The sequence below is a fragment of the Equus caballus genome, chromosome 10, assembly GCF_041296265.1.
Source record: "Equus caballus isolate H_3958 breed thoroughbred chromosome 10, TB-T2T, whole genome shotgun sequence".
NCBI lineage: Eukaryota > Metazoa > Chordata > Mammalia > Perissodactyla > Equidae > Equus > Equus caballus.
The window spans coordinates 6,935,798-6,956,247 of NC_091693.1; the positions used below are offsets into that span (position 1 = coordinate 6,935,798).

The window sequence follows — 20,450 nt, forward strand, 5'->3', positions numbered from 1 at the left end:
CCTCGAACTGAGACTAACCCTTTGCCGTTGCCCCTTCCCCAGCCCACGCCTCCTGCAGCGGCAAACTTCATTTCCCAGTGTCTCCGGGGCTCCCAGGGTCCGAAGCTCACTGCACCCTGGGAGTGGTAGTTCAAGCGGGCCGGTGGCCTCGACAAGAACAATGGGAGGGGTCTGGGGCGAGAACCACACCTCCCAGCGGCCGGTGGGGGATGGCTTTCTGGGTTGGGTCGGGACCCCAGAGTCCCAGGTCTCGCGGCCCTAGCTCCCGGCGGAAGGAGCGAGGTGCCTGGACTACATTTCCCCGAGGGCCCTGCGCTTCACCCCTCTCCGGCCGCGTCGCGGGGGTCTATGCACTTCAGGCGCGGTCTCGGGGTGAGGGCCGACCTGCCCGGGACTCCGGCTCCCGTGGTGCCCCGCGCGTGGCCGGCCCAGCCCCCGGCTCCCGCCGACCCCGCGGCGGCGCTGGTTGTTGTCGTGAGTGAGCCGCCCCGCCCCTCCTCTCCCTCCCCTCCCCCCGGCCCTGCGCACGGGCCGCCCCTCCCCCCGCCTCCCCGGCCCCTCTCACGGTGCCAAGATGGCGGCGGCGGCGGGCGGCGGCAGTTGCCCCGGGCCTGGCTCCGCGCGGGGCCGCTTCCCGGGCCGGCCGCGGGGCCCCGGCGGGGGCGGGGGCCGCGGCGGACGGGGCAGCGGGGCCGAGAGAGTGCGGGTAGCTCTGCGGCGCGGCGCCGGCGCGGCGGGGCCAGGCGGAGCCGAGCCTGGGGAGGACACGGCCCTGCTCCGTTTGCTGGGGCTCCGCCGGGGCCTGCGCCGGCTCCGCCGCCTGTGGGCCGGCCCGCGCGTCCAGCGGGGCAGGGGCCGGGGCCGGGGCCGGGGCTGGGGCCCGAGCCGGGGCTGCATGCCGGAGGAGGAGAGCAGTGACGGGGAATCCGACGATGAGGTGAGGCAGTCGGAGGCGTCCCCAGCGCCGGGCGGGGCAGAGGCCGGGGGCTTGCAGGGGTCTGGGTGGCCCCGAGGGGTGGCGTGGCGAAGCGGGGTCCTCAGGGCCCCTGCGGAGGGAAGAGACCCTGGCAATAGGCATGGGAGGAGGTAGATTGCACGGAGCTGTCGGTGGAAGGGGCCTCGGAAAGTGGATAGAGAAGCCCGGGCTGCAGCTGGGCGCTGGGGCCCGAGACGGGTGCTGCGGAAGAGTCCTGGCTGATCCTTCTTGGTAGTTGGCAAGGCGAAGGCTGTAGAGGTGGACGAGGAGGCTCTGGGGACTGCATGCCCAACCAGTGGTGGTTGACAGGACAGCGTGGCTTTAGTGGACCCAGGCAGGGCTCTGGGCACTCACCTGTAGGCTGCCCCGCCCGGCCTCGTAGCCTCTGCCACATCCCTAGTTTTATCAGTGCCCCAATTCCTCTTCTGACCTAAAGTGAAGAGAGGAGAGAGTGGTGGACAGCCTCCTCTTGGGGGCACAGGTCGAAGAGAAATGGAACGAAGGCTGAGACTGGGCACTCCAGCTGGTCGGAGTTCAGCTCAGGATTTATCCCCAGCCTCTCAGAAAAGGCAGGAAGGTGTGGGTTGTATTACTTAGGACAGTTTGTAGCCACATGAGGGCTCAGGGTGGATCCTAACATGATAAACCATTTGATACACACACAAACAGAGCCTGCTTGGGTGCCTCTATTCCCATCTTTATTTAAGAAAAAAAACTACAGCCCGAGAGAGTGTAAACGGAGGCCCCACTTGTCTGAGTTGGAGCATGAGGCACTTTAAGGGTAGCCTACTGCTTGGCCTGAGAAGACACTATGCTGTTCCCTTCTGAGCCAGCGAACCTGCTGGCAGTGTTGCTGTGGTCTGGCACAGGAGTAGGGGTTCACAGTGCCCTGTGCCTCCGTCCTTAGGGAGAAACCCTGTCTGCTACTCCCTTCACCATCCTGTCTTTGTAGTTCTTTTGTAAATAGGCAGGGGTACGTTAGGGGGGAAGCTGGGGAGATTCCTCAATACCTGAGTCTCAGGTGGCAAGAGGGCTTTGGCACTGACTGCTGTTTCTCCCCTCCACCCCTGGTCCCCTAAATCAGGAGTTTCAGGGTTTTCATTCAGATGAAGATGTGGCCCCCAGTTCCCTGCGCTCTGCGCTCCGATCCCAGCGAGGTGAGTGATGGGGAAACTCTACCTGTATAGTTTTACAGGAATGTTATTCTCACTCCTCGTGTCAGCTCTTCCCTGTTCCACTAGAGTCTCCATCAGTTACCGAGTGTGTTCTGTGTTCAGAGCCCAAGTTAGGCTGGGCTGTGGGGGAAACAGACAAGTAAGACTTAGTCCCTGCCCTCCTGGAGTGCCTTCCTCAGTCTGCAGGGCTAGCTTGACCCATCTCCCCACACCTATTCTCCTTTTAGGTCGAGCCCCCCGAGGTCGGGGCCGCAAGCATAAGACGACCCCCCTTCCGCCTCCTCGCCTAGCAGATGTGGCTCCTACCCCCCCAAAGACTCCTGCCCGGAAACGGGGTGAGGAGGGCACGGAACGGATGGTGCAGGCACTGACTGAACTTCTCCGGCGGGCCCAGGCACCCCCAGCTCCCCGGAGCCGGGCATGCGAGCCCTCCACTCCCCGTCGGTCTCGGGGACGGCCCCCAGGACGGCCAGCAGGCCCCTGCAGGAAAAAGCAGCAAGCAGTAGTGGTGGCAGAAGCAGCTGTGACAATCCCCAAACCTGAGCCACCACCTCCTGTGGTTCCAGTAAAACACCGAACTGGCAGCTGGAAGTGCAAGGAGGGGCCCGGCCCAGGACCTGGGACCCCCAAGCGTGGAGGACAGTCTGGGCGAGGAGGTCGTGGAGGCAGGGGCCGAGGCCGAGGAGGGCTCCCCTTCGTGATCAAGTTTGTTTCAAAGGCCAAAAAAGTGAAGATGGGACAGTTGTCCTTGGGACTTGAATCAGGTCAGGGTCAAGATCCACATGAAGAAAGCTGGCAGGATGCCCCCCAAGGAAGAATTGGGTCTGAACAGGGAGAGGGCCCCTGCTGGAAGAAGGAGCAGAAGCTGGAGGAAAAGGGAGAGGAGGAGAAAGAAGAGGAGAAAGACGAGGAGGAGGGGGAAGAGAAGGAAGAGAAAGCTGTAGCTGAGGAAGAGGAGAGCGTAGCTGAGGAAAAGGAAGAGGCAAAGCTGCCATCACCACCCCTGACTCCTCCAGCCCCTCCACCTCCTCCACCCCTCCCACCCGCCTCAACATCTCCTCCATCCCCACTTTGCCCTCCCCCACCCCCAGTGTCCCCTCCACCCCCACCATCCCCTCCACCACCTCCTGCCCCAGAGGAGCAGGAGGAATCCCCTCCTCCTGTGGTCCCAGCTACATGCTCCAGGAAGAGGGGCCGGCCTCCCCTGACTCCCAGCCAGCGGGCAGAGCGGGAAGCTGCTCGAGCAGGGCCGGAGGGCACCTCTCCTCCCACTCCAGCTCCCAGCACCACCACCACAGGAGGCTCTCTGGAAGACAGCCCCACTGTGGCCCCCAAAAGTACCACCTTCCTGAAGAATATCCGGCAGTTTATTATGCCTGTGGTGAGTGCCCGCTCTTCCCGTGTCATCAAGACACCCCGGCGATTTATGGATGAAGATCCCCCCAAACCCCTAAAGGTGGAGGTCTCACCTACTCTGCGGCCTCCCGTTGCCGTCTCCCCACTTGCCCCCCAGGAACCATCACCAGCCCCCTCTCCACCTCATGCCCCAACTCCCCCATCTACCCCAGTGCCACTCCCTGAGAAGAGACGGTCCATCCTGAGGGAACCCACATTTCGCTGGACTTCACTGACCCGGGAGCTGCCCCCTCCTCCCCCAGCCCCTCCACCAGCCCCACCCCCACCTCCTGCCCCTGTCACTCCATCCCGGAGGCCCCTGCTCCTTCGGGCCCCTCAGTTTACCCCAAGCGAAGCCCACCTGAAGATCTACGAATCGGTGCTTACTACTCCTCCTCTTGGGGCCCCTGAAGCCCCTGAGCCAGAGCCTCCTCCCGCTGATGATTCTCCAGCTGAGCCTGAGCCACGGGCAGCGGGCCGTACCAACCACCTCAGTCTGCCTCGATTCGCCCCGGTGGTTGCCACTACTGTTAAGGCTGAGGTGCCCCCTCCTGCGGTTCCAACTCCGAGCAATGGGCAGCAGCCTCAGGCTCAGCTACAGCAGCCCCTGCAGGCCTTGCAAACCCAGCTGCTGCCCCAGGCATTACCACCCCAGCAGCCACAACTGCAGCCACAGTTACAGCTGCAGCCACCGCCACCACCACAGCAGCCATCACCCCTGGAGAAGCCCCGGATTGCAGGTCTGGGTTCCTTACCACTGTCTGGTGTGGAGGAGAAAATGTTCAGCCTCCTCAAGAGAGCCAAGGTGCAGCTATTCAAGATCGACCAGCAGCAGCAGCAGAAGGTGGCTTCTCTGATGCCGGTGAGCGTGGTGCATTGGCCAGGCCCCTGCACCGAGTCATCCAGCCTCGATTCTCTGCAGCCCCTTAAGCTTCTCCTCCCTAGAGCCCCCAGCCCTGCAGGGAACCCTCAGAGCCAGTTCTTCTCCCGTCCCTCAGCTTCCTGTGTTCCTTTCCTGGCCCCTTCCCTCCCCCATGGTACTCCCCCAGCCCATTATTCCTCACTTTCTAGCCTCTGACCCTGTTTATTCCCCCCTAGCCAAGCCCTGGAGGGCAGATGGAGGAGGTCATGGGGACTGTCAAGCAGATCTCAGATAGAGCTGCTGTCAGGTCTGAAGATGAATCAGTGGAAATTAAGAGAGAGAGACCATCGGTATGGAATGGGAGGAGGGCTGTCTGAGGAAGGCTGGTTGCAGGAGCACAAGGGGCAGCTAGCCACACGTGGTTTCTCTCCCCCAGGGCCCTGAGTCCCCCGTGCAAGGTCCCCGCATCAAACACGTCTGCCGTCATGCTGCTGTGGCCCTGGGGCAGGCCCGGGCCATGGTGCCTGAAGACGTCCCCCGCCTGAGTGCTCTCCCTCTCCGGGATCGGCAGGACCTCGCAACAGAGGGTAGGGGTGGGTGTGTTGTGGGGAGATTTGACAGCTGTGTCAAGTTCGGGGGCCGGCGAATGCCTAGGAGAATGAGAGCAGAGTGGGTGCTTGGGGCTAGGTGACAAGGGGATTGAAGTGCGAGGTCTTAGAGCAGGTTTGGGGGCACCTGGAACCTGAGCAATATGGGAAAGTAGGGGCCAGCGGGCTGATTGAATGGAATCTAGGGGAGAAGAGGGAAGTGAGGTAGAAGGGCAGGTGTCTTCGAGGCTCCATCCCCTCCTCTCCGCTGCACTAGATACTTCATCAGCATCTGAGACCGAGAGTGTCCCGTCACGGTCCCGGCGGGGAAAGGTGGAGTCAGCAGGGGCTGGGGGAGACTCAGAGCCTGCAGGGTCCGCAGGGACCCTGGCCCATACACCCCGGCGCTCTCTGCCCTCCCATCATGGCAAGAAGATGCGGATGGCACGGTGTGGACAGTGTCGGGGCTGCCTGCGTGTGCAGGACTGTGGGTCTTGTGTCAACTGCCTGGACAAGCCCAAGTTTGGAGGCCCCAACACCAAGAAGCAGTGCTGTGTGTGAGTAGCTGGGGTGCAGCTTCCATTCCCACCCATGGTTGTCAGTCACCCAGGCCTCCTGTCTTGCCAGAGCAGTGGGATTGGCATCCTTGTGGAGAGCTTCCTCTCTTCCCCCAGACCACCAGTCCCTTACCCTGGTGACGTGCTGCTCCCCTCCCCAGATACCGGAAGTGCGACAAGATAGAGGCTCGGAAGATGGAACGGCTGGCTAAAAAAGGTAACGAGGTTTGCGGAGCGTTTCTTTATACAGCCTTGTTTAGATTCTTGGTATGGGGAAACCATGCTCTCTTTGCTCATCTCCCCTTGTCTTTGCAGTCCACCATCCTTGTCATCTTTTCCATCGTGTGCTTTGGTTTCTCCCATACTTGTTCTCTTCTGCCCCACTTTTTTCTGGCTTTTCTCCATCCCGATGTCCCATGTCCCTGGCTGAGCTCAGATCCTACCAAGTCCCCTGTTCCCACAGGCCGGACGATAGTGAAGACGCTGTTGCCCTGGGATTCCGATGAATCTCCTGAGGCCTCCCCTGGTCCTCCAGGCCCACGCCGGGGGGCGGGAGCTGGGGGGCCCCGGGAGGAGGTGGTGGCCCCCCCAGGGCCGGAGGAGCAGGACTCCCTCCTACTGCAGCGCAAGTCAGCCCGGCGCTGCGTCAAACAGCGACCCTCCTATGATATCTTCGAGGACTCGGACGACTCGGACCCCGGGGGTCCCCCTGCTCCCCGGCGTCGGACCCCTCGAGAGAATGGTGCGAATTGCTTGTTGCTACTTCTGTCAGTCAGTCCTGCGTCTTTTGCATGGAAGGGACCCCAGACCCAGGGCTCTATCAGTATGCTGGAGAAAGTAGCTGAGTGCAGAGAAGAACGTAGTTTTAGGTAGACAGGGAGAGCTGGTGTGTGAGGTTTTCAGTAGCTTTTTGAGCAAGGCCTAAGAGTCATCCTAACGGACCTTGGTTAGTTCAAGAAGGCCCTGGGGACCAGGTAATATTTGGGAGTTGTTGAAGAGGGGGAACCTCACTGCTCATGTGTCCTGCCTAGAGCTGCCAGTGCCAGAACCTGAGGAGCAGAGCCGGCCCCGCAAACCCACCCTGCAGCCTGTGTTGCAGCTCAAGGCCCGAAGGCGCCTGGACAAGGTCAGCATGGCCCCACACCAAGAACCCTGAGCCCTGTGGAAGGCATGGCTCCCGCCCTCCAGGAGCTTCCTGGCAAGTCAGGGTAACCTGCTCACCTGAGTGCCGTGGTGTGTGCACACCAGAAGACAGGCCCTGAGGGGTGAGGCAGGCCTGTCCTGGAAGGCAAAGGATCTGGGCAAAAGCTAGGGTTGGGCAGGCTGGGAGCGAGGGCAGTGAGGAAACAAGTCTGCCAAGGGTAGGGCTGGCAGCCTTCTGACCACCACCATCCTCCCTAGGATGCTTTGGCTCCTGGCCCCTTTGCTTCTTTCCCCAATGGCTGGACTGGAAAACAGAAGTCCCCTGATGGTGTGCACCGGGTCCGTGTGGACTTTAAGGTATGGCATTGAGGGGTCGGGGTGGGTAGCAACTGTGATTGGAAGAAACTTATTGATTGTTCCCAAGAAGACAGGGCTTTAAGGATGGATCTGGCTTCTGTTCTTGGCTGCTCTCTGATCCCGTGTCCTCTCTTCCCTCAGGAGGATTGTGACCTGGAGAACGTGTGGCTGATGGGCGGCCTAAGTGTGCTCACCTCTGTGCCAGGGGGCCCACCGATGGTGTGCTTGCTGTGTGCCAGCAAAGGCCTGCATGAGGTTGGATACCTGCATTTTTTCACAGCCCCACAAGTCTTCACTGGCCCTTATTGCCTGATTTCTTGGGCCCTCTCAGCAGAGTCTTATTCCCTGGCTTCCTGGTCTCACGCTGTGCCCATCATTCACTCTTCCCACCCCCAGTTGGTGTTCTGCCAAGTGTGCTGTGACCCTTTCCACCCATTCTGCCTGGAGGAGGCAGAGCGGCCCCTGCCCCAACATCATGACACCTGGTGCTGCCGCCGCTGCAAGTTCTGCCATGTCTGTGGGCGCAAAGGCCGAGGCTCCAAGGTTTGGGCACGGGCCATGGGGCTGGTGGCGGCGTGGAAGAGAAGAGTATTCCTATTCCAGTAGGTTCTGCATTGCTATCTCTCTTTCTCATCCAACAGCACCTCCTGGAGTGTGAGCGCTGCCGCCACGCTTACCACCCAGCCTGCCTGGGGCCCAGCTACCCAACCCGGGCCACACGCAAACGGCGCCACTGGGTGAGAGACAAGGCCACGTGCCTGCTTGTGAGCTCTACCTCATGCCACCACACCCTAGACCTGCTCAGGCCAGCGTTCTCATGAGGAGGGGGAGCTGGAGGTCCTTAGAGAGCTTGTTAAACATAAGGTGTTCTTTTCAAAATTTCGTGGACACAATTTACATGGAGAATTTTTACTAACAGCTTCAGGGGCTCATGGATGCCATCGTCCTGGGCACAATCCCCTGCTCAAGCCTAACGTCCTCTCCTCCCTGTGTCCCTCTGCCAGTCTGCTCACTTCATTCCTCTCCTGCTCTGATTCTCTTCCTCTCCCTCCTCCACTTTCTCATCTCTCCCCACACCTTTTCTCCTCTTACTCACTCTTCCTCATCTGTCTCCTGCCTACCGTCTACTCCTCTTTGCCCATCCCCCCTCACACTGCTCCAGCCTGGTGCCTGGCACTCCCCCTAACGTGGCCCTGCCCCCCCAGATCTGCTCAGCCTGCGTGCGCTGTAAGAGCTGTGGGGCGACTCCAGGCAAGAACTGGGACGTCGAGTGGTCTGGAGATTACAGCCTCTGCCCCAGGTGCACCCAGCTCTTTGAGAAAGGTGGGGACCTGGCAGGGGACCTGGGCCCTGAGGGGCCACCGGGGAATGGGCCAGGCTCCTAGACAGACAGATGCTCTTTTCTTGTGGATTACCCCCTCTTCTAGCCATGGAACCTTTCTTTCTGTTCAGGGTCCTCTTCCACAGAAGCCCATCGGTCCCTTACATAGAGGGACACAGCCCCACCTGTGTCTACTGTGGGCAGTGGCATTGGAGGGCCTGGGACCCCACCTCATGGTGGCCCCTGAGATGCCTCCTGGAACCTCAGGTCTCCAATGAGCACTTTGAAAGCCTGGGCTTTCCATATTTATTCAGGCAGCATGTTTAGCAAAACCCTATTGTCTGTGAGGTGTTAGGGCTACAGGGTTGGTAAAGAAGCGTTGTCCTCAGCCAGCTTTGTGGGAATAGTAGGGACCCAAGATGGGGCATAATGGAGGCAGCCCATGCAGCCATCAAGGGCTGGCAGGCCCTGATAGGGACTCTGAGGGCAGGTAGTGGCCCCAGCCCCACTTGACTTGCTTTCTTTTTCCTTCTTCCTCCAGGAAACTACTGCCCAATCTGCACACGCTGCTATGAAGACAACGACTATGAGAGCAAGATGATGCAGTGCGCACAGTGTGACCACTGGGTGCATGCCAAGTGCGAGGGACTTTCAGGTGAGTGAGTGGATCCCTGGAGTTCGATCTCTGCCCTGTGGGGATCCCTGTCCTACCCCCCACCCCAGGCCCTCAGAGGACAGGTGATCTATGGGCTACTGAGAGTCCTCACATGCTCCCAGACCATTCTCTCCTTTCCTGCTCTGGCCTGTTCTAGATGAAGACTATGAGATCCTTTCGGGGCTACCAGACTCGGTGCTATACACCTGTGGACCGTGTGCTGGGGCCACGCACCCACGCTGGCGAGAGGCCCTGAGTGGGGCCCTGCAGGGGGGCCTGCGCCAGGTGCTTCAGGGCCTGCTGAGCTCCAAGGTGGCGGGCCCACTGCTGCTGTGCACCCAGGTCTGGGGGCTCGGGCGGCAGGTTGGGGTGGGGCCAGGCCCAGCACCAGCCTTGCTAACTTCCCCTCTCTGCAGTGTGGGCAGGATGGAAAGCAGCTGCACCCAGGGCCCTGCGATCTGCAAGCCGTGAGTCAGCGCTTTGAGGAAGGCCACTACAAGTCCGTGGTGAGTGGGATACTGAGAGGAAAAGGTGGGTGCCAGGAACAGAGGGCCAGGGTTGAGGTAGGGGCCTGGATCCTGACAAACCCCCTTACAGCACAGCTTTATGGAGGACGTGGTGGGCATCCTGATGAGACACTCAGAAGAAGGGGAGACCCCAGAGCGTCGGGCTGGAGGCCAGACAAAGGGGCTCCTACTGAAGGTGAGCTCTTTGGGGGATGCCTCTAGGGTGGCTTGAGTGGTCGTGGGGAGGAGAGAGTGGATTCTCCAGACCCTGCCCCTGCCAGCTTTCCTGGGGAAGCCAGTCCTTCTCATCCTGTTAACCCACTTCCCAGCTGCTAGAGTCTGCGTTCGGCTGGTTCGACGCCCACGACCCCAAGTACTGGCGACGGAGTACCCGGCTGCCAAAGTGAGCAAGGCTGGGTAGCAGGAGGGGACCAGGGAGTGAGGGCAAAGGCCAGGGCACCTGGGAATCCAGAGTCAGGCTGGGCTGAGACTAGATGAAGAGCAGAGTCAGGGTCTGGGATTGGCGGGGGTGGAACCAGGATGAGAGTCCCCAGCAGTTCCAGATTAGCAAAGACCAGGTTGTATAGTTAGCTCTCACTCTGTTTCTACTTTGAGCAAGCCAGTTTTGGGGAGCTGGGCAGGCACTGATGACCCAGACTGTCAGGGTAGTGATGGGGAAGCCCAGGGGGCTGTGGGAGTCCAGAGGAGGTGCTTGCTGGAGCCTGGGGCCTAAGACTTCCCAGAAGAGATGACATCCGAGCTGAGATGTGGAGGAAGAGGATTCCAGGCATGAGAAACAGTATCTCGTGTATCACAGGTGGCATAAGAGCACCTGGCTTGTTCTGGAGACTGAGAAAAATGCTACGTGGAGAGAAAACAAAGGGTGTCATGGCATGTTTAGGCTGAGATTGTGGGTGGGCCCCAGTCCAGCCACTCTTGTTAGATGTGTCAGATGCTCATCCTTCCTGTCCACAGTGGAGTCCTTCCCAATGCTGTGTTGCCCCCCTCCCTGGACCATGTCTACGCTCAATGGAGGCAGCAGGAACCAGAGACTCCAGAATCAGGGCAGCCTCCGGGGGACCCCTCAGCAGGTATTTGGAAGTAGGGGCTGGAAGCCAGAGCCCCTGAGTTTGTGGACCAGGCTCCGGGTCCTGATTCTTGAACATCCCTTCCCACACACCTTCTAGCTTTCCAGGGCAAGGATCCAGCTGCTTTCTCACACCTGGAGGACCCCCGTCAGTGTGCACTCTGCCTCAAATATGGAGACGCGGACTCAAAGGTGAGGGCTACTGCATGAAGCCCCAGGTGGTGGGGCCTGGTCCTTGGGTCCTCCCCTCACGCCACTCTTCTGCCCCAGGAGGCGGGGCGGCTTCTGTACATCGGGCAGAATGAGTGGACACATGTCAACTGTGCCATTTGGTCAGCTGAAGTATTTGAGGAAAACGATGGTTCCCTTAAGAATGTACACGCTGCTGTGGCTCGAGGAAGGCAGATGGTGAGGGCATGGGCCTGGAGGGTGGGCAGCCCTCGGGGTCTTGGGTAGGGCCCCTCCTAGTGGAGACAGCTCTTGTTTCAAAGTCTCTACCCCAGCATGTCCTTTCCTGCGGGTCCTAGGTACTTTTTTCAGTTGTCCCAGGAATCTGGTGCTGCAATGATAGAGGCTTTTTTCCTATTTGTGCCCTTGGGCCATAATCTGGGCCTAAAGCCAGGCAGACTAAAAGTTAGAAGACCTCCTATTGATTGAACCTGTGCAGAGGCTCTCCAGACAGGATGGCATTTAGCTCTTCCTGCGTCCCGTGAGGTGAGGTATTGCCTGGGTTAGAGCCCCCCCTACAGTGTGGCCGCTGGGTCAGGAACTGTAGAATGCCTCAAGCTCACCGTCAGGAGGTGGGAGGATGGAGTTACCGGCCACAGGGGTGGATGTGAGGAGTAAACGAAATAGTGCAGGTTCCACATGAGAATGTTGCGAGGCAGATGGTAAGTGCCGCTTAGTAAGTGTTAGCTGTTATTTTTCTCCCTACTGCAACACTGCTTCAAAAACTCTTAAGTAGTTCTGATGTGAACCTGGTCCTGGATGCAGCTAGGGAAGAGGTTATGTTGGTGAGTGCCTTTCTGTGCAAGGTGCTGGGCTTGACAGGGACCCAAGGAGAGTCTCAGGACAGCGATGCTAAGCGTCAGGCCCTGGCCCCAGTCACTGGCTTCTCCCCTTAGCAGCCCCTTCCACCCGCAGCGCTGTGAGCTCTGCCTGAAGCCTGGAGCCACGGTGGGATGCTGCCTTTCCTCCTGCCTCAGCAACTTCCACTTCATGTGTGCCCGGGCCAGCTACTGCATCTTCCAGGATGACAAGAAAGTTTTCTGCCAGAAACACACAGACCTGCTGGATGGCAAGGTTGGCTAGACCTGTGAGGGAGACAGCTCCCCACTGCACTCTCTTCCCCTTCCAATCAGGGACCCCTGCAGCCCCTCAGGCCTGGCCTGGCCCTGCTGCCTCTCAGTGTCTCCTTGTTCTCCCCAAGTTCTTTAGCCAAGCCCCCACCTCTCTAGCCCCTGCCTAAAGAGCCTTCCCTTGCGTCCCCCCAACCCCCACCAATCCAGCACCCCATTTGCCACCCATCTCCCAGGAGATCGTGACCCCTGATGGTTTTGATGTTCTCCGCCGAGTCTACGTAGACTTTGAGGGCATCAACTTCAAACGAAAATTCTTGACGGGACTCGAACCTGATGCCATCAATGTGCTCATTGGTAAGCCACTTGCTGTCTACCCTGGTCTTCCTGACCTTCCCTGGCCCCACCCTCCTGACCTCTTCTCTGCACCACAGGCTCCATCCGAATTGACTCCTTGGGTACTCTGTCTGATCTCTCGGACTGCGAGGGACGGCTCTTTCCCGTTGGCTACCAGTGAGCAGCCCAGGGGTAATTGGTAGGGTTGGAGGACTTCAGGACTGGGTCCCCTTTCCCAAATTATCCTGACCCTCCTGTCTCACACGCCCACCTAACAGGTGCTCCCGTCTGTACTGGAGCACGGTGGATGCTCGGCGGCGCTGCTGGTATCGGTGCCGAATACTGGAGTATCGGCCATGGGGGCCGAGGGAAGAGCCGGTTCACCTGGAGGCAGCGGAGGAGAACCAGACCATTGTGCACAGCCCTGCCCCTTCATCAGGTCTGCCCTTGGAACTGCCTTATTTTCTTCCATTTGTTGTAAAGGCACTATCAAAGAACTTAATGGCTGTGCATTATGTGCCAGGGGCTGTGCTCAGCGTTTCATAGGAATTGAGGCGAGAGCACTGTGCTGCCTGCTTATGGGGGGGTGAGTGGTAACTGCTGGACAAGTTAAGAAGTATTTTCGGCCACCTGACTTGGGGCACATGCTTATGTAACGCTCCCCACAGCCTCCTGAGGAAGGTACAAGTCACGCTGTACTGCACCTCGAAAGAGCAGTTGCTCTCCACGGTAATGTAGTGGTAGAGCCAGGACTTGAACCTGGATCTGCTCAGTTCCCAAACTGGCACCCTCACAGCCATGCTGCTACTGAGGGATGGAGCTAAGAGCTGGGTAGCACAGAGCAAAGAATGGGCTTGGAGACTGGTAAAGGGGGAGAGGCCATTTGGACTTAATGAGAGGAGGAAGAAGCTGGCATTGTGTTTGTGAGTAAAGGGTGTGTTCCAGGTTGGAGTGTGACATGGAATAGAGAGGGGAGGAGGGTGGAGCCGTTCTGGCTGCAAACAAGGGAACATTGGGAGGAAGCAGCAGAGATTAGCTTGCACAGGTTGGGTGGAGCCAGGTAATGGGGAGCCGCCAGCTCCAGGATGGGGCAGATGCGTTTGGTGTGGCAGGGATGTGCAGAGCAGGTCAGAAAGTGGTAGGACTGGCCGTGCTGGACAGAGGACAGGGCCCCTTGTGGCCTGTGGGGCCTGAATCAGAGAGGGAGCAGTAGGCAGCCAGGAAGAGGGGAGATGGCAAAGGATGGGGGAGGAAAGGTCAGAAAGGGACCCTGACCCAAGTGTGTGTGGGTTTTGCAGATGCCACCAAGGAGTTTGGGGGCTAGGTGATGACTGGAACAAGTGCGTGCTGTGTCGGGGTTCGGGGCAGGGCGGAGAAGGTGCAGTGTGTTCAAAAGAAGGGAGGGCATGTGAGGAGAGGCTTTGACAAAGAGCCCCTGCCAGCCCTGATGTCATTCTCTGGCCTCTTTAGAGCCCCCAGATCATGTGGACCCCTCACCAGATACAGATGCTCTTACCCCAGGAGCTCCTGAGCACCACTCGCCTGTTCAGAACCTGGACTCCACTCTTCGGCCAGATCCAAGCAGCGCTCCTCCTTCGGTCCCCCGCTCTTTCTCGGGGGCTCGAATCAAAGTGCCCAACTACTCACCATCCCGGAGGCCCTTGGGGGGTGTCTCCTTTGGACCCCTGCCCTCCCCCGGTGAGTATCTGGGAGTGTACGGGGAGGGGTGGGGCAGGTGAGGCACGAGTACCTGACTGACAATGACCTTTCCCCCCACAGGAAGTCCGTCTTCTCTGACCCACCACATCCCTACAGTGGGAGACCCAGATTTCCCAGCTCCCCCTAGACGCTCCCGTCGTCCCAGTCCCCTGACCCCCAGGCTGCCACCATCACGGCGGGCCTCTCCCCCTCTCAGAACTTCCCCTCAGCTCAGGGTGCCCCCTCCTACCTCAGTCGTTAGAGCCCTCACACCTACCTCAGGGGAGCTGGCTCCCCCTGGCCGGGCCCCGTCTCCTCCACCACCCGCTGAAGACCTGGGCCCAGACTTTGAGGACATGGAGGTGGTGTCAGGACTGAGTGCTGCTGACCTGGACTTTGCGGCCAGCCTGCTGGGGACTGAGCCCTTCCAGGAAGAGATTGTGGCTGCAGGGGCAATGGGAAGCAGCCACGGGGGCCCAGAGGACAGCTCAGAGGAGGAGGCCAGCCCCACCCCCCGCTACGTCCACTTCCCTGTGACTGTGGTGTCTGGCCCTGCCCTGGCCCCCAGCGCCCTCCCTGGAGCCCCCCGCATCGAACAGCTGGACGGAGTGGATGATGGCACAGACAGCGAGGCTGAGGCAGTCCAGCAGCCTCGGGGCCAGGGGACTCCTCCTTCAGGGCCGGGAGCAGGCCGGGCTGGGGTCATCGGGGCTGCAGGGGACAGGGCTCGACCTCCTGAGGACCTGCCGTCAGAAATTGTGGATTTTGTTTTGAAGAACCTAGGGGGGCCTGGGGAGGGGGGTACTGGGCCCAGAGAGGAGCCACTCCCCCCAGCACCTCCCCTGGCCAATGGCAGCCAGCCCCCGCAAGGCCTGCCCCCTAGCCCAGCTGACCCCACTCGGACGTTTGCCTGGCTCCCTGGGGCCCCAGGGGTCCGGGTGTTGAGCCTGGGCCCTGCCCCAGAGCCCCCCAAACCTGCCACGTCTAAAATCATCCTTGTCAACAAGCTGGGGCAAGTGTTTGTGAAGATGGCTGGGGAGGGTGAGCCTGTCTCACCCCCAGTGAAGCAGCCGCCTCTGCCCCCTCCCATTCCCCCCACGGCTCCTGCTTCCTGGACTCTGCCCCCAGGACCCCTGCTGAGTGTGTTGCCAGTGGTGGGAGTAGTCCGCCCCAACCCCCCTCCACCCCCCCCTCCACTGACGCTGGTGTTGAGCAGTGGGCCCCCCAGCCCACCCCGCCAGGCCATCCGCGTCAAGAGGGTATCCACCTTCTCTGGCCGTTCCCCACCAGCTCCTCCCCCAAGCAAGACACCCCGGCTGGAGGAAGATGGAGAGTCCTTGGAGGATTTCCCCCAGGGTCCAGGGCTTAGTGGCAGCGGGTGAGTGAGTGTGCTGAGGCCATGGAGGTGGGCAAGAGAGGTAGGCCGAAGGCAGCTGAGCCTTCTCACAGTTCCCCCACCACCACCAGGTTTAGCCGAGTGAGGATGAAAACGCCCACAGTGCGTGGAGTTCTCGATCTGGATGATCCTGGGGAGCCGACTGGGGAGGAAAGCCCAAGGTGAGTGGCCAGGCCCCTTTCCTTGGAGGCCCTGGGACCTCTCCCTCTCCCCTTCTGACAGGTCTCTCCTCACAGGCCCCTCCAGGACCGGTCTCCTCTGCTGCCACTTCCAGAAGGTGGTCCTCCCCGAGCCCCCGATGGTCCCACTGACCTGCTGCTTGAGTCCCAGTGGCACCACTACTCAGGTAGGGCCCGGCCTTTCCCTCTCACTGCCTGCTTCCCTGTGCTTGCCTCAGCTTGGGGACCAACGGATACAGAACGGCCCACTTCAGGGATCCTCCACTGAATGTTGCACACTGTGTACCTACCTGGGTACGACAAGCCCGTGTCTGGGTGCTAGAATTTTGGAGATGCCCTTGGGGAGCTTATGGCCTATGGCAGAAACAGAGAGAGAGAGGAAGTTTCAGCTCGATGTGACAGGTGTTCTGCAAGGGCCTGTCCAGCACACCCAAGAGCCCAAGGGAGGGCTTCAGAGCCTAGTCTGCCAAGGTCAGAGGGTTAGGTACCTCGTGAAGCTAAGGATGAAGTCTTTGGAGGTCCAGAGAGGATGGAGCCCACCTAGGACCCGGAGGAGGGACAAGAACTGTAGGAAGGAGGTCAGAGGAGAGTGGTGTCTCAAGAGACCCTGAGAAGGGAGTAACCAGCAGCCCCAGTACCACAGAGGACACCAGGCATGTGGGTTCTAGGATCAGTGTGCCATATTGATCAGGTGGTACAGGGAGGGGGAGATGTGTGTCCGAGTCCAGAATTGACGACAGTGGTTGATAAGGAAGCCAAAACAACACCTAGGCATCACGCCATAAAGCTCAGCTAAGAGTCTGAGAGGAGGAGGTGGGGCAGCAGCTTAGAGGGCTTGGTGTGAGGGCTGAGACAGCAAAGCCCAGGATGAAGACTAAGGGGGCTCGTGGATGGAAAAAGAGGGGGCAGGAGGCATGGCGGTGGGGCTGGACTAGGAGACTCCTGAGGGTGGAGGAAAGGTGAGGGACGTCAGCACACAGGGTAGGGCACTTGGAGCAGTTTTGACTGGTGGACTCAGTGAGGCTGGAAGGAAGTACAGTATTCTGTTGGTCATGTGGACAGTGAGAGAGGGAGTGGGCTGCAGCCAAGTAAGCCGGTAATTAAGCAGCCTAAGGCTTGAAATTTCTTGTGGCCCCAATGTGTGGAATTTCTCATTATGTGGAGCTTAGCTGCTGAGCATGGAAGTGGAGTGAGGTAGGCTGAGACTGCTTAACTGAAAGGCTACTTATGGGGGTGGGAGATGGCATGAGGATATCATAGACAGGTCCCTACACTCAGGGACCAAGACCACATTTTGGTAGAGGAAACAGACACTCCCATTAGCAAGTACACTGCAGCTTGGAAGGAGCATTGTGAGGAAGAAGGCAATGAGAGTGCCTGGGCGAGGCCCCTGGAGTCAGCCTGTTATATTCAGGGAGCAGATGGAGGCAAGAAGGCTAAAAAAAGGTGGCGTAAGTTGTCAGAGCTGGACCCAGGGACACTGAGGCCTGGAGATGATGTGGGTCACACAGTAAGAATCAGGTTTGGAGGCTTGCTTGAGGGTGGGAAGGCACTTAGGCAGGTTGGCCGAGAGAAGCAGTGAAGGGAGAAAATGCCGCCGTGTGAGCCCCACCTCTCCTAAAGCGAGCTCCACTCAAACATCCGTTCCCCCCACTCCACCCAGATACAGTAGTCAGTCCTCAGTCCGCATCCTGTGGGAGCCAGCAGCAGCATTTGGTGCGCTGATCCCTCCCTCCTTGAAGCACTTTCTTCCCTGGCTTCTGGAACCCCAGCCTTCTCCTCACCTCTCTGGTTCTGCCTCCTCATTGCCCCAACCTGTCAACTTTGGCATGTCCCCGGGCCCTCACCTTGACTTCTCTCTGTACACTCAACTCCCAGGTGCTCTTGTCTAGCTTCATGGCTCCAAATCCCAGCTCTAATTCTGATAGCCCCCAGATTGCTAGCCACGGTTCTATAACCTGCTGCCTGCTCACCATCTCCATCAGCAAGTTGCAAGGGAAGGTTTTCTAAGAAGAATCTCACACTCAGTGTGTCCCAAACTGAGCTCTTGACCTTCACCCCAACCTTGTCACCCCAACATCATCACCATCTCAGTCAGTGGCAGTTTTATCCTTCCAGTTGTTTAGGCCCCAGACCTCAGAGTTGTCCTTGACCCCCCTTTCTCTCATATCGCCATCTCTTCCCATCAGCAAGTCCTGTCTGCTCTAAGATCTTTAGCCCCTGAGAAATCTCTCAAGTAGCTCATAATGTACATATACTTGATTCTTTGAGTATGGACCTATGTAATAATATATTTGTAGTATTCACAGAAACATGCTGCATATAAAAAGATACATGTGCTAAATCTAATTCTCTAGTATTTTTAATTTTGTGTGAGAAACAGCAGAATGAGGGGTATTTATGGTAGACTGGTTTTGAGTAAGCCCTAAGTGTGTCCTGCAGAGCCACAACACTCCAGGCCTCTGTGGAACTGCCCATCTAGGCAAGAAGTCCTACAGAAAAGGGACCACAGGCCCTTTAGAAAAAAGTAATGTCTGTTCTATAGGGTTTGCCAGGCAATTAGAGGAGGAGGCGGGCCTTCAGCCCGAGCACCTGTGCCTTGTGCTCAGGGAGGAAGGGGGAGTAGTGGGGAACCAGGGACTTTTGAGTCCAGGAGGGGTGATCCTCACCTACTCTGACCTGCTCCTTGGGACCAGGTGAGGCTTCAAGCTCTGAAGAAGAGCCTCCATCCCCAGAGGACAAAGAGAACCAGGCCCCGAAACGGGCTGGCCCGCATCTGCGCTTTGAGATCAGCAGTGAGGATGGGTTCAGCGTGGAAGCAGAGAGCTTGGAGGGTGAGTTGGAAGTAGCAATGACAGGGAGGGAAGGTATCCCATAGAACACCAGCCTGACTCTGCTCTCTACCTGCCCTCTTCTCAGGGGCATGGAGAACTCTGATTGAGAAGGTTCAAGAGGCCCGAGGGCATGCCCGGCTTAGACATCTCTCCTTTAGTGGTAAGTGGGGGTCCACGGGGATTCTGGGGCCTGGGGTGACTCCCTGAGGGCAAGATGGGCCTCTGACATGATTTGTGTGTCCTCACCTTTGACTCCGCAGGAATGAGTGGGGCAAGGCTCCTTGGCATCCACCACGATGCTGTCATCTTCCTGGCAGAGCAGCTACCCGGGGCCCAGCGCTGCCAGCACTATAAGTTCCGCTACCACCAGCAGGGAGAGGGCCAGGAAGAACCACCCCTGAACCCTCATGGGGCAGCCCGTGCCGAGGTCTATCTCCGGTGAGAGGGCTGGGGCATGATGCCTGGGTCGGAGGAGCTCTGTGCGAGTTCTTGAGGGTGTGACAAGTCCATACAGATTGGAGATGGAGGCCTGGGGAGAAGACCCTCCACCACTCAAGGCACTAGAGTTCACATCAGAAGAACGAACCCCATCCATTCCCCTTTTACTGTGTCTTCAGTCGTAGCGGTATTCCTCCTGCCCTGCCAGCAGCAGGCCCAGGCCAAAGAATAGATGGGTACCATGTGGTTGGAGGAATGCCTGTGAACCTCCCTCCTTCCCTCCCTCCCTCCCACCTGCAGAAAGTGCACCTTCGACATGTTCAACTTCCTGGCCTCCCAGCACCGAGTGCTGCCTGAGGGAGCCACCTGTGACGAGGAAGAGGATGAGGTGCAGCTCAGGTCAACCAGGTACAGAGGGCAGCCAGGATGCTGGGGGTGGTCTGGAAGGGTCCTAAAGAGGGTGACCAGGGGCAAGAGAGGTCATTCCTGGATACCAGCCTGTGTGACACTGCTGCCCCCACCAGACGTGCCACCAGCCTGGAGCTGCCCATGGCCATGCGCTTTCGCCACCTCAAGAAGACATCCAAGGAAGCTGTGGGTGTCTACAGGTTAGTGGGGTTGGGGGGAGGATGCCCCTTGGGTGGATGGACAGGCACCCTGGTGTGGGGCTGCCTTGGTTCCATCCCCCTGCCCCCTGAGCTCGCCCTTGCCCATCCTACCCTGCAGATCTGCCATCCATGGGCGGGGCCTGTTCTGTAAGCGCAACATCGATGCTGGCGAGATGGTCATTGAGTACTCTGGTATTGTCATTCGCTCTGTGCTGACTGACAAGCGGGAGAAGTTCTACGATGGGAAGGTGGGCTCCACCAGGTGATGGGAATGAGGTGGGTGAAGCAGGGCCTGCCCATGGGAACAGAGCACCTGACTGCCCCCACCCTATCCTTGTAGGGCATTGGGTGCTATATGTTCCGTATGGATGACTTTGACGTGGTGGATGCCACGATGCATGGCAACGCCGCCCGCTTCATCAACCACTCGTGTGAGCCCAACTGCTTCTCTCGAGTCATCCACGTGGAGGGCCAGAAGCATATCGTCATCTTTGCCCTCCGCCGCATCCTGCGTGGTGAGGAGCTCACCTATGACTACAAGTTCCCCATCGAGGATGCCAGCAACAAGCTGCCCTGCAACTGTGGCGCCAAGCGCTGCCGTCGGTTCCTTAACTGAAGCCGTGGCTGCCCACCACGCCCCCGCTGCCATCTTGCCCCTAGCCTCGGGGCTCCCTAGTCCCTCCCAGAGCATCTCACCCCCACCCTCATGTTAAGGGTGGATGTGGGCATGCAGGTGGCAAGGGCCCTGCCTCCACCCCTCCAGCCCACCCAGCAATCGCCCCCTTTCTGCCCTGGGGGCCCAGGATGTAGATATTGTACAAAGGTTTCTAAATCCCTTCTTTTCTATGCACTTTTTTATTTAAGAGGGTGGGATCCCTGGTGGGAACCCCCCACAATAAAGTCTGTCAATGTTTGGAGAGGTTGTCTTCCCATTTCTATGGTGCCGGGGGCAGGTAGGAGCTTCTGTTTCTCCGTGCCCCCCACCCATCCTGAGCCAAGGAAGCCCATCAGCCTCAAAAGGTAGGTGAGAGGCCACTGTTCA

General features: G+C 59.1%; 1 protein-coding gene across 3 annotated transcripts; it reads left to right on the forward strand.

Annotated features, from left to right (window-relative positions):
- Positions 1 to 556: 556 nt before the first annotated feature.
- Positions 557 to 20,325, forward strand: KMT2B (lysine methyltransferase 2B). Of its 3 annotated transcripts, XM_023649577.2 has the most exons (37): positions 557 to 937; positions 2,061 to 2,133; positions 2,379 to 4,408; positions 4,645 to 4,758; positions 4,845 to 4,995; positions 5,273 to 5,552; positions 5,714 to 5,769; positions 6,016 to 6,294; positions 6,584 to 6,678; positions 6,954 to 7,052; positions 7,194 to 7,307; positions 7,449 to 7,595; positions 7,694 to 7,789; positions 8,258 to 8,375; positions 8,915 to 9,028; positions 9,186 to 9,370; positions 9,445 to 9,534; positions 9,626 to 9,730; positions 9,864 to 9,937; positions 10,510 to 10,625; positions 10,722 to 10,813; positions 10,892 to 11,029; positions 11,765 to 11,923; positions 12,156 to 12,276; positions 12,354 to 12,432; positions 12,534 to 12,694; positions 13,726 to 13,953; positions 14,035 to 15,331; positions 15,421 to 15,510; positions 15,586 to 15,695; positions 18,225 to 18,362; positions 18,448 to 18,522; positions 18,623 to 18,800; positions 19,101 to 19,208; positions 19,325 to 19,408; positions 19,527 to 19,656; positions 19,749 to 20,325. In XM_023649577.2, the coding sequence occupies exons 1-37, from the start codon at positions 575 to 577 to the stop codon at positions 20,022 to 20,024; spliced, it is 8,163 nt and encodes a 2,720-aa protein (XP_023505345.1). In that variant the 5' UTR covers positions 557 to 574; the 3' UTR covers positions 20,025 to 20,325. The 3 variants fall into 3 exon arrangements, with proteins under 3 accessions (XP_023505345.1, XP_070078987.1, XP_070078988.1); XM_070222886.1 differs by having other exon boundaries at positions 5,714 to 6,294; XM_070222887.1 differs by lacking the exon at positions 2,061 to 2,133 and having other exon boundaries at positions 808 to 937; positions 5,714 to 6,294.
- The last annotated feature ends 125 nt before the right edge of the window (positions 20,326 to 20,450 follow it).